We start from the raw sequence: 12865 nt of genomic DNA, 5'->3' as shown, positions 1-12865 counted from the left end.
TAGTCAAGTGATTTCAGGCCTCTGCCTTTAAATGGTGTGATTGTGTCTGCCTCTCTTGTCTTCCCTGAGAGCACGTGTGCCCAGAGCATTGAAATGTCACGTCACGCAATACATCCCAACTAACAGTATCGGCTCCGGTGCCACACTGCCCTTGCTTTTCCCCGGAAAGAGCTGACCTGCGTCTCTATTCTGCAATGTCCATGTTAGACATATTCTCAATCTAAAGATCTAACGCACATCGCTTTGTTATTTTTACTGTATACTGTTTTAAATATAAAATTCTTATAGGGAATTCTTAGAAACCCTTATAATGCAGTAAATCCTTTAGTTAATTAGCAGGCTTTTTAAGACTAATCGCTGCTATGTACTTGACAAATATATCAGGATACTGTATTCACGGAGCGAAGTTGATACCATCAGTCATTATTTTATTACTTTACATTAGACAAATTGTTCCATTGACATCAGAGTTCTATCTGCCATGAAAAACAAAAGTCATTTGCATCTCTTTCTGGGAAAGGCAGGACCAATGTCATCAAACACTGAAAGTCTTCTACTCAGAGTCTTTAATTCAATGTAAGGTAATTTACACAGTAAGAAACAATTTCTACATACTCCGAAACAGAAGTGGCCAGAACATTTTACGCATTAGCTTCTGCAACTTGCCTCTTGAAGGGGAACTGGATACGCTAACTTAGATGTCTTACATTTGAAACTGCGTGATAATTACTCAAAATCATTGTCTTTGGGCTGTTCTGTTTTTTCTGATGTGCTGAGAATGCTATGAGCCAGAAAAAATACACAAATGAAATGCCACATTTTTACAAGGATGCAAGCATTTATAGGAAGAATAAACACCTTACAACTAAAGAACAGTGTATGTGCATTATATAGCTACCTAACCTAAAAAGGGAAGATGACTAACACTGTAAAAAAACCTTACATTAAAAATAAACATGGTCTTTAGATGCTCATAAAGCAGTGTGTTTTGGCATAAAATTAAAAAAAAAACACCCAACTTGACGCTGTATTGATCCAAGTTCTGTAACTGAAGAAAACTTGGGTTGACATCAGATCAGGATTTGGTAGAGCAGAATTGCCAAAACCATATTTTAAATAACTCTGCATTTGTTGTTGCTCATGAGAAAGAAGCCATGAAGAAGTCCAGGTTGTCATCTGTGAACAGAAACCTCCAGTTCAGGCATGATTTTATTTTCCATTTGCATAGGAATGTGATAGTTGCTCATCAGCATCGCAGAGCACTGCATGATTCAGCACAATTTCTTCCAAAGGGAGCGGCTGACAAAGGCTGGATGAATAGGGACGTTTTCACATCCACTGGCAGAAACCTGCAAAAGTCTTGGCTGAACTCTCTAGGGCTGGCAGTGGCCATTAATGTCTCACTTACGTGAGCACTAAAACTGTATTAATCAGTGCTTCTTTTGCACACATACACACAGTAGCACTTCCAAGCACTTTGGCATTGGACTTTGTATTATCTTTGGGGGGGGAGGTCAAAAGTATCCCAGCAATCAAAACCTCAGTGTATTTCTCTGCTATTTTACTTTAAATTTTTGTAAGTGTTGTAACAGATTTTTTTATTAGTAGTATTATTATTATACGATTAAGACATAAGCATGCTGCTGCAGCTCTTTATTGCTATATCTCTCTCACCCGTTAAACTGTAAATCTCCTTGAGTGATGCCAAAGCTGTTTCTCAGAGGGTTCATGGAGACTAAAAATACAGAGTGCTGAGCAGGAGTCCTCTCCATGTCCTGCTTCTCCACCTCCACATACCAGATACAGTGTCATGCCAGTGTTCAGCATCTCCCAGTTTGAAGCACCAGTTTCGTTGCTTTCTAACAGCAAACTTGAATTCAGTTGTTAATAGTCTTCCTATGGCCAATTTGCAGGAGAGCTGCTCCCTCTGCTGAGTTTTCTGTCGATCGTCACCGGCACCTGATGTCCTTCCTCACCATGCTCGGCCCCAGCCCGGACTGGAATGTGGGTCTCTCTGCCGAAGACCTCTGTACCAAGGACTGCGGCTGGGTTCAGAAAGTCGTTCAGGATTTAATACCCTGGGATGCTGGCACGGACAGTGGTGTTACCTATGAGGTATGTGGACTATTTGTAATATATTCAAAACATAAAGTTTACCTTAAAGCAGTGAAGAATGAAAGCTATTTGATCCATGGTAATGCCATATATGCCTTTGTACTACTCTAGTAAAAATTTTGCTTATAATGAATGAAAACTCATTTAGAGAAATGCTAGCTACTGTCGGTCGTTGTGTCTGAATTCCCTAAGCATTATTATTAATGGCATAATGTTACATCCACCTGGGATATTATTATATTCACCTATTAAATAAACGGAGGACTTAGTTTGCTCAAAACTAAGCATTAAGGTGTCCAAGTCCTCTGATACAAATCTGTGTACCATCAGCAGCCACATCAACTTGAGTTTTCTACTGTTCAATCCAATGCCAACTATTCTGCTTGGCACAGAAAACTTAACTATTCCTTACAGTAGGGACTGAAACTCTGGACTTCTCATCACTACAAGACTCTAAAATCATCCATTTTCTCTGTCTCCATCACTCTCTCAGCCTAGGAAGAGATTCACATCATCCTCAGGGAAAGTCCTATTTTTGACCAAATTAGTTACGTCAAATTACTGAACAGGTTAGGTCTCCTTGGGTGACAAGTGTACCTACACTGTGTGTCTATATAGACAGTATAGACGGCTGAAGTTAGGCAAGATTAGCGACATCCTCAAATACCACACATATTTTCAGATGACAGAAGATGGTTGTTTTTTTCATTCAGACCTGGTCTCTTTCGAACCTAAGGAATTTTTCCAGTTATAATGCAGCTCTGGAGGCATACTGAATAATTTTTTTTATTAATGTGGTTATCTAACCGTACAACAAGGCATACATCTTATTGTGAACCCAGCTTCGGGGCTGCATCCCCCAGTATTATAGAAGTGCTTCCTGACAAAAAAACCCCAACACCTTACTATTAAGTATGAATGTACCGAGTTCAATTTTCCAATTTAGCAGTTTAGAGAAGTTTTAATTTCTGCAGATGAATTATATTATTAATAATTATTAGTCGCTTTTTTAACATTTTTTTTTCTTTTTAATTACAGTCTCCTAACAAACCTACAGTGCCTCAAGAGAAGATCAGACCACTTACAAGCTTAGATCATCCTCAAAGTCCATTTTATGATCCAGAAGGAGGATCTATCAAGCTGGTAGCGAGAGTTGTCATTGAAAGAATTGCACGCAAGGTATTTTTAATATATATAAATATATACATATATATTTTTAATATATATATATCTCAAGCAAGCAAAAAAACCCACTTCATAAACCAAAAAAACAATTCTTCCTGTCCCCTCCTCCCAAATCGACACTTCTTAACCTACTCACAACAAAGATAATGGCAGAAAAGAACTAAAACTTTCTTAAATTTAAAACTGTCTTAAGGTATTATTTCTCCTACTTCTGGTAATTGCTGCATCTGCTTAATTGGGGATTTTTTTTAAAGTATGTGTAGGAATTAGAAAAGAAAAAAGCGCTGCAGCTGCAATAGTATACTGTAGCCTCACAGTATACTGTTTTGGCCCCTCTTGCTGCGTACATGTATGAGTTTCCTATATCCAATCTCCACGATAATTTCTTTGCAGGGGGAGCAATGCAATATCGTACCTGATAACATAGATGATATTGTGGCAGACCTAGCACCAGAGGAAAAAGAAGAAGGTACTTTTTAAATTAGTTTCTGCTGTACTAATTTATATTTTGTTCCATTCTCCACTGTCATTTCTAAAGTACAAAACTGACTTGGGAGCAAAAATCCCACTCAGTGCCAAAAAGTGATTTAGGTTTTCATCTTTTCTGGTATCTGCTATTAGCCTTCTCTTATACAGCAAAGAAATTGCATGTATACCTGGAAGATGACAATAACAATAAAAGCAATAAGAGAAGCCTTTTGGGGTTCAAATAAAAAGATTTTTTTTTTAAATGAAAGTTGGCAATTGGTCTTTTTTTTTTCCTTTGGGTTAAAAAAAGAGAAGATAGAGTGCAGGAAGAAAGATGCTAATAGGATACATTCTAAAGTAATCACCAGCCAAGTAAAGAGAAGCAAATGGAGGACAATCTATTTTTAATGTTCACTGCTTTTCTTACTTTTTAGATGATACCCCTGAGACCTGCATATATTCAAACTGGTCTCCATGGTCAGCCTGCAGCTCTTCTACCTGTGAAAAGGGCAAGAGGATGAGGCAGAGAATGCTTAAAGCTCAGTTGGACCTCAGTGTGCCCTGTCCAGATACCCAAGATTTTCAGCCGTGCATGGGTCCAGGCTGCAGTGATGAAGGTAATCAAGAGGAAAGGGTGGAGAAGAACACCTTGTAGTGTTTACTTTTCCTTTAAAGTTCTTAAAACTCGTGGTTGCTGTATGACTTGGTTTATGGCAAACAGAGGAATAATTGCTGAAGAATACAAATTGAACCTGTCTCTGGTCAATTCTGCAGTTCTTCTGAGTCAGTGCATGAAGTATGCAGAAGTATAAAGGAAAGGACAAAGTAAGCAATAGAGGAGAGGATAGAACGTGAGAGGCAGCATAAAAGTGATACTGCACACAAACGGGCAACTGCAGATTTATCAGCAAATACGTTAATTTTGGCAATTGAAATGGTTCTCTGTATTTTAGATGGTTCCACTTGCATGATGTCTGACTGGATTACATGGTCCCCCTGTAGTGTTTCCTGTGGGATGGGAACACGATCTAGAGAGAGATATGTAAAACAATTCCCTGAAGATGGCTCTATGTGCAAAGTGCCTACTGAGGAGACTGAGAAATGTATTGTAAATGAGGAATGTTGTAAGTATTTTATTTAGCTTTGTAAAACCCAGCCAATAGCAGGAGCACTGCCCAAAACATTTTTTTCATATGACCTCTACTAGTGAATGATTTTCTCTGTCTATTTTGAATAGCTCCTAGCAGCTGCCTTGTCACTGAATGGGGCGAGTGGGATGAATGCAGTGCTAGCTGTGGCACAGGGATGAAAAGACGACACAGAATGATCAAGATGACTCCCGCTGATGGATCCATGTGCAAGGCAGAAACTACAGAGGCAGAGAAATGCATGATGCCTGAATGCCGTAAGTGTCCATGAGTTTATCTCCTCTGGTATAGAGCCATCATTTCTGACACGTTGCTCCATCACACAAAGAATATAGCTAAACCAGAAGCAATGTTGCTTTTTCTTGTTCTCCTTAAAATTAGATCCCTTAGGGAATGTGCATTAAATACCACGTTCACCAACAGAATGAGAATGTTAGTAAAAAATATTCAGTGGTATGCTATTACTGTATTACCCATACAGTGATATGCACACTAGCAAGCCATATACAAAGCAACTCTAATTTATGGAGTATGAGGTATATTTAATCATAAGGCTAGAATAAAACAGTGCCCTCTCCTTTTAGCCCATGAACTGTTCAGAAATTGAGGTGCTCCTTTTGTGCACTCAGCCAGTCTCACCCTTACTGTGACTATTAATATTGTTTTTAATTTCTTAAGAAATGTTAAGATTTTCATCAAAGACAGAAAGAATTAAATTTAAAAAGTTTTTTGGTAGATAAAATCTGGAAGTGTCACATTTTAGATTATATCATCAGTTTGACTTCCAGTTCTGTCCGCTGCAACAATCTAGGTTTTTTTACAGGAGTTATGATTGAAACATACCTTCTTAAACTATTTATTCCCTGGAAGCACTGGGACTCTGCAGATGTGAATAAGATATAGAAAAAGATAGCATAGAAAAGGTATTAAAATGAAGCAAACCTTTCAATTTAATATAGTGTTTTCTGAACTACTTCAGCAACATCATTCAGCTTGTGATTCATTTTGTCCAAATTGACAACAAAGTATAATGGGTTGATGACAGATAAAACATAGCACATTTTCCACCTGTATTATTTTCAAATGTATATCTTCGTAATTTATGTATAACAAGAATCCATTACCTTTTTATTTTCATATCAGATACCATCCCCTGTCTGCTCTCTCCTTGGTCTGAATGGAGTGACTGCAGTGTAACATGTGGGAAGGGAATGCGAACCCGGCAAAGGATGCTGAAATCTGCTGCTGAGCTTGGAGACTGCAATGAGGAGCTGGAACAAGCAGAAAAATGCATGCTGCCTGAATGCCGTAAGTGTGGGAAACGCTCTGGAAAGAGGAGGCTAATTATGTGTGTCACAGTCTATGGGTCAAAACTCTGTAGCATCGCTTCTCAGACAGGAGTGACATCAATTGTGGATATTTTTTTTTTTAAATTTTTGTATTGTTGTTGTTATTATTGTGCACTTTCAGCTATTGAGAGCTGGAATATGACCATGTCTAAATTTCTGCTTGCCTTACTTAACCCTACCCTGATGACCAATATTGCTTTGGGTATACGGTTTCTGCATATTTAACACGCTACAACTTCAGGCAACAGTTTGTGCACTTCCCAACAGTAAATAAGTCAGAATTATAAAACCTATATTTGCAGAATGCATACTAGGAAGGAAGGAAGGAAAGAAGGATTAAAATCATCTGTGTGATTCTTTTAGCTCACAGAAAGAGCGCAAAAGAGGCTCGCTCCATCTTTGATACATTGCTGAACTGTATCATAGCCTTTCTACTGCTCTACATCCCTTTGCAACCTGGAATATCATATAAGCCACTGGATGGTGTGGAGACAGCTGCATTGATTTTTTACCTTACTCCACTAAAATCCCCCACTTCTTGGGTGGTGCAAATTTCTAGTTTCTTTGCAGTCTTTGTGAAGCGTGATAGCCTAAGGCGCTGCTGAATGAATAAGATATGATTGCTTTTAGTGTCCTGTTGCCAGCTGGTTTATGAGGCTTTATAAATAATTACATTATTTTTCACAGAAAGTATTGGTTAAAAAGGCTTTTACACTATAATTTGCTAATTCAGCTTTTCTTAAATAATGTGAAATATCATTTTGATTATTATTCACTGGGGCTGTAAGTTTTAAGCAATGCTGAAAGATGAAAACTTTTAAGACATAATGGTATTAGTGAATCTTGCCTATGGCATAACACTACCAGTAAAGCGAGGCTTAGATCTCAGAGGTATCAGATTCTTTGTAAATATAACTCAGTTTTTAACAGCTTTTCATTATAAAACAGACATATGGGTGGGAAAATTGAAGAAGGCACAGGGGAATTATTTATATGTTCTTTGTAATTTTAATGATCTGCCAGCACCACTCTTGAAAAAGAAATTGAGGAAAGTGTCAAATAAGAAACGGACTCAGAAAATTTTGACGTGTAGCCTCACAACATTTGCTGACAAGACTGGAGGCTTAAGTTGCGTTCATGTATTTAGGGTATAAAAACTCATTAGGCACATCTGTGTGTTTCTTCTTGACCTTATGTTTAGATCTCACAGCTTTCGTGTAATATTTCTCATTCTTGCAGCCATCGACTGTGAACTAACAGAGTGGTCCCAGTGGTCCGAATGCAATACCTCATGTGGAAAGGGCCATATGATCAGGACAAGAATGATTAAAATAGAACCACAGTTTGGAGGAACAGCATGCCCAGAAACTGTCCAACGTACAAAATGTCGAGTAAGGAAATGCCTGAGAGGCCCAGGTATGGAAAAAAGGCGCTGGAAAGAGGCCCGGGAGAAAAGGAGAAGTGAACAAGCAAAAAAAAATACCGATAGTGAGCAATATCCAGGTGAGTGTGAAACCATTTTTTAGTATGCTTATGTCTGTTTGTCTTTTCTGCATAACAGGACTGTGTGAGCAGCTCCACTTCATGCTGTGAGAACATTTTCAGCATTTCAGTCTAGGGAAAGTTTTAGCAATAAAGTAAAGCATAGCCGCTTTCGGTGTTTGCCTGGCACCAAAAATGTGTGACCTAAATTTAGGGCACAATGGAGAAAGACTCACATCTGTCCATGTCCCATCACTGAAAATATTTTTGCTTCTTCACTACAAAGTGTGGAATGTGAAAAAATCTAGAATGTAGACCTGGGGGAGGACTGATTGCAATTTCTGCAGACCTGGGTGATAATCTTCACATCCAGTTACCTTTGAACTTTGAAAGTATTTGTTCTTGGATCCAATGCTGCATTTCAAAACTGAATTGATTTCCACCTCAATAATCTGATTCAGACTCAGGCTGCTCCGAGAGATCTGCTCAGACTACTTTTTTAATAAGGGACAGTATTATCAACCACTAATGCCTCAAATCGATAAAACGTAGTATCTTTTGTGGTATAGTTTACATTATCTGGATATGAATTACTGCTAAGTTGTGGTTCACGCTTGTCCGACATTTAACAGTTTCTTAATTTTATCTGTCTTTTATAATGTAGACAGGAAATGTCTTTTTTAATACATTTTTTCAGTGTTTGACAAATGTTTGGTTATGCTTAACTGGGGTTTCTTAATTTCTACTGTAATAAACTAGGCAATATGCTATCTTAGATTCATAAGATGTAAGTGTGCACATATATTGAGATATGTAGGTTAGACCGAAATACTAAAAACTTAATCAAATTACTTATTTTTTCAGTTTGTAGGCTGAAACCATGGACTGCTTGGACAGAATGTTCTACACTGTGTGGAGGTGGAATTCAGGAACGCTACATGATGGTAAAGAAGAGGTCCAAAAGTACTCAGTTTACTAGTTGCAAAGACAAAAAGGAGCTAAGAGCATGTAATGTTCATCCTTGTTAACAAAACACAAGGCTTCCAAGTGATGCACTCTGAGCTAAATGGAAAGTCAACCTTGGTTTGGTTTTTAAAACAGAAAAAAATATAAAGTGTATATTAGTTTTCATTTTTGCAGTGTGGTTTGCTTTTTAGTCTTGCTGGTGCAAGAAATATATTTTATAAATATTTCCTCACAGATTTATGCTGAGAGTAAATCTTTGGTACTCCAGCGAGCCCTTAATGCATAAAAATAGTAAGTCATTATGAGTCATTTAACTAAAATACAGACATATCTGTGGACATGGAATAGCCATATAGAAATACTACTTGTAAAGACATGGGATGCATGCATATTAACATAACCAAGTTAAAGTGAGGTGTTTCGTATGTGGGAGGATTTGTCTCTCATTTGATTTTGAAAATCCAAAGCAGTGCCTACGTGATTACACAACTATGCCAAGGAGTAATTTCAGTAATGCTGGTTCAATAATATTAAAGGTGCATGTTTATCTTTTTACACTATTGGATTAAGCTGATAGTTATAATAATTATCCTACATACTTTTTTCACATGGATGCTATGGTCCATGCAAAATGGTCTTTGTTTCTTTAAAACTTCAAAAGGAAATAATTTGTGCAGCTCAATAGTGATGCCTGCCCACTACACAGTGACAGTCACAACAGCACACAAAGAAAACGTGTGAATGTCACACTATAGTTAGATGCCATTCTTATATTGGGTCTATCCACTGCCTCTCAGAATGGATACAGAGCTAACAGAAATCTGTCCAAACACAGAGAGTCACAACAGCTGTGTCACGGAAAGACTTCCGCGTGAGAGACACTAAAAAATTAGATTCAGTTTTGTGACATTGTTAATCACAGATATAGAGAGAAAGAGGTTTATAATATAATAAAAATGGTACAGAAAAGGTGAGCCAGGTTCTCATGCATCCCTTATAACAAACAAAGGGAAGGGAGCCTCTGAAATGAAACAATGACAGCCTCGTAAAATATTAATTACAGATTGGCACAAGAATATATTAACAGCAGTATCATTTATGATTTTTTACTGGGAGTATAGGAGGATCTAAGAATTACTAAATTTGTGAGAATTACTCATTTGTAGATATACGAGCCAGGATAAATGTCTTCCCTGACCACCTGAGTGATCAACAAACTGCCTGAGATTAGAAAATAGCTCCTCACCACCATTCTAACTGCTTTTGCTATTTTACACCGTCTCCTGCAGAGTTTAGTACTCATCCCTACGCATAACCAGGTGTAGGACCAGCAAGACCTTGGGCTTCACTTGCAATTGGAATATAATACTGTCCTGTAAGTTTAACAGAAGTTAACATTAAAGATGAAAGATAAAGGGGACGGGTTATCTTTTGGTCCGGGAAAGGCAGCATACACCTATGTCTATACATAAGTAATAACAATGCACTGAAAATGAAGACTGTTGATGCTGACTCTTAAAACAAGCTTGAGAGAAATGAATGGAGAAAAATTTATTTTATAGTCTCTTTAAACCAGCCTTAAGTAATTTACTCACTTCCTTAACACTTGGTCACAACCCTGAGAACCTGACACCCACGTTCTGAGCGTCTCCATTTGACGTGAACCACAACCCCCGGAGGCTGTTCGACTTCACCATCACTGCCCCGGAATCCTCTCCTTACCTCCCTGTACCTGAACGGGCTGGTTGCATTACTCTGTAGGGCTTTTCATCATCATTTCTCCACTGAACACTGTAAGGGCTGCTCAGGACTTCCACAGCTGTCGCATCCCACCCCCTCAAGGTATTTTACTGCTTTTTTAAGATCTGGAATGAAGGGAGGGCCAGGGAAATAATGGAACCAACTGCAGTGTTTAGCCTCTCCAGCTGCTGCTAAATGAAATGGGTACAAGCCCATAGCGAACCAAACCAGGAGGAAAAAAGAAAAAAAACAACAACGTTTAATGTTAAAACCAAACACTTTACATTTTGCACGGCTTGCTCATTTAATAATATTAATTCAGATAGTTTGCCTCCTTATGCCTGTTGAAAAATTCTGCAGTTTATGTCTCTATAGCACTGTCATTACAGCGTAGCAGCAAGACTGTCCCTAAGTGATGTATTTATGACCTTACCTAGCACATTGCCCTTTTATGAGCAAAAAAAGCCCAACAAAAAAACCAGTGGAATGATACAGATACTGGAGGAGCACATCTCAGGTGAAGAAACAGGCGGCTGCAGAGAAGGGCTGCAGTGAATAACGCCAAGTGCTCAGCCAGGGCAGAGCTACATATGCAGTCAAGACCCACACACCACTTACCTTTGGGAGCTGCTCCTGCTGAGCCTGACAGAGGCGATCCCAGCTGAGGCTAATCATTCAGAAAATAATCTTTGACTATGAAAGGTGTGACAGAGTCAGGTTTGTAGGCTTGGCTCTGTGAGAGCTTGGGGCGAGGGAGCAGAAGAAGAAAGCTTCTCCTGAATGGGAAAAAATGCTATGAGTTTATGGACTGTATTTTATCTCATCACCCCTTACCTTACTCTTCAATTTAATTGATTTAATAATCATTAAAAATAATGTTTGTTAAGTTATTTTCATGTTTATTCCAGTTCATCAAGCTGTTTTGTCTTTTAATTACTCCCTTTGCCAAAGGCTACATAATCCAAATACACCTTTAGGTATGTAGGAAATACACAACATCTTTCTGAACGTGCCCACAAAAATGTCCATTAAAACAATGTGGCATTCTTTTCACTGTGGTTCTTACCAGTTTGATTCTCCCTATACTTTATTTTCTCTTAGAAGGCTGTTCAATGTGATTTCCAGTCATTTCTCTTAGGCTCATTAAAGTTATGAATGTTGGATTTTTTTTTTCCCCCACCTTGTTAATACATGCAATGACAACGTAGATTGCACTGGTCAGAAATGTGTTATCATCCTGCTTAGGTTCAGCTTTTCACACTGTATTTCTGTTGAAACATTTTACAAGTCACTTGTCTGTCTTCTAACTTGATACAAAAGAAATATTTAAGCTTGTTACATTTTGTAAAAAAAAAAGACAAACAAAAACAAATGAAGAAAAAATAAGAGGTTGATTTTCTATTCAGAAAAAAAAAGCTCTGATATACAATATGTAGAAGTATTTCATTGTTACTGTAAACTTTCTGGTAGTATCATAGCCACTGATTATCAGTCAATAAAAATGAGAACTGTTATCCCTCTCATCTCCTGAATAATACTGCTGAACTGAAAGCACAGATATCACTCCAATTTTGTAGACCTCAACTATCAGATTTTAGCATTGTGTGTGTGGTTTTTTTTCCTAACATACAAACTGTAGAAGCTTTACACATAAAAAAAGAAAAGTTAGGGGCTTAACAAATGTACAGTAGGACTCTGTGTGTGCAGCATACAATTTAAACAAAATTTTGTTTGATTGCATTTTTAGATTTCCTTTGTTGTTTTTGTTTGCTGTGGAATTATGAAAAAGCTACCATGAATATTTCTTACCAAAGTCTTGTGTAGATGTTTTGTAGCTGTCTGGCTAACACATTATTATTATTTTGGAATAAAGACATCTTTACTATGAATTTTACACTTGTATGAGATTCTGTTCAATATGATTATGTACACCAAAAAACCCACACACTTACCAATATATAAGGAGTCAAGTCACGCTCTTATTTACATTTTACTCCTGTTCAAGCTCGCAGGATATCTGGAATGAGCTGGATTTTACTAGAGCCAGTCATTCTTTCCACTTGGAAGTTATTTGCATCAAGGTTTTTGTCAAATAGTTTGTTGTTCTTTAGAAAGCACAGAGTAACTTAGGATTGTTACTCAAATTACCCTGTATTACTCTCATGTGGCTTTCGTTGCTGTTGCTGGTTTTTAATAAAAGAGAAACTATTTAAAAGAACACATTTTAAAGCCTCATGATACATGAACAGACAAATTGTTAAAAATGAGCTTTCAAAAAAGTCTGAGATTTTGTGAAACTTCCAACTGATGTTTTGTGCTGCTAGAAGACTATTTAGTATGCTGCGTGTGTGAGTAATTATCACGATAATTACACAGAAAAGTACAGCAGCTGGGGAGCCACTCAGCAAAGCT

The 12865-nt window shown here is 37.7% G+C and overlaps 1 protein-coding gene across 1 annotated transcript in view; it reads left to right on the top strand.

Moving 5' to 3' along the window:
- SPON1 (spondin 1) overlaps positions 1-12342 on the top strand; it is a 207712-nt gene extending 195370 nt beyond the window's left edge. The window contains exons 8-16 of the mRNA XM_075163225.1: positions 1914-2115; positions 3154-3294; positions 3694-3769; positions 4203-4385; positions 4722-4892; positions 5006-5173; positions 6060-6224; positions 7505-7768; positions 8612-12342. Of these exons, the coding sequence (XP_075019326.1) occupies positions 1914-2115; positions 3154-3294; positions 3694-3769; positions 4203-4385; positions 4722-4892; positions 5006-5173; positions 6060-6224; positions 7505-7768; positions 8612-8775 (1534 nt within the window). The 3' untranslated portion in view covers positions 8776-12342. The remainder of the gene's footprint in view (positions 1-1913; positions 2116-3153; positions 3295-3693; positions 3770-4202; positions 4386-4721; positions 4893-5005; positions 5174-6059; positions 6225-7504; positions 7769-8611) is intronic.
- The last annotated feature ends 523 nt before the right edge of the window (positions 12343-12865 follow it).

The sequence above is a fragment of the Calonectris borealis genome, chromosome 14 (assembly GCF_964195595.1).
Source record: "Calonectris borealis chromosome 14, bCalBor7.hap1.2, whole genome shotgun sequence".
NCBI lineage: Eukaryota > Metazoa > Chordata > Aves > Procellariiformes > Procellariidae > Calonectris > Calonectris borealis.
The sequence above is the reverse complement of the archived record's forward strand: the minus strand, read 5'-3'. Positions and strand labels throughout refer to the sequence as shown.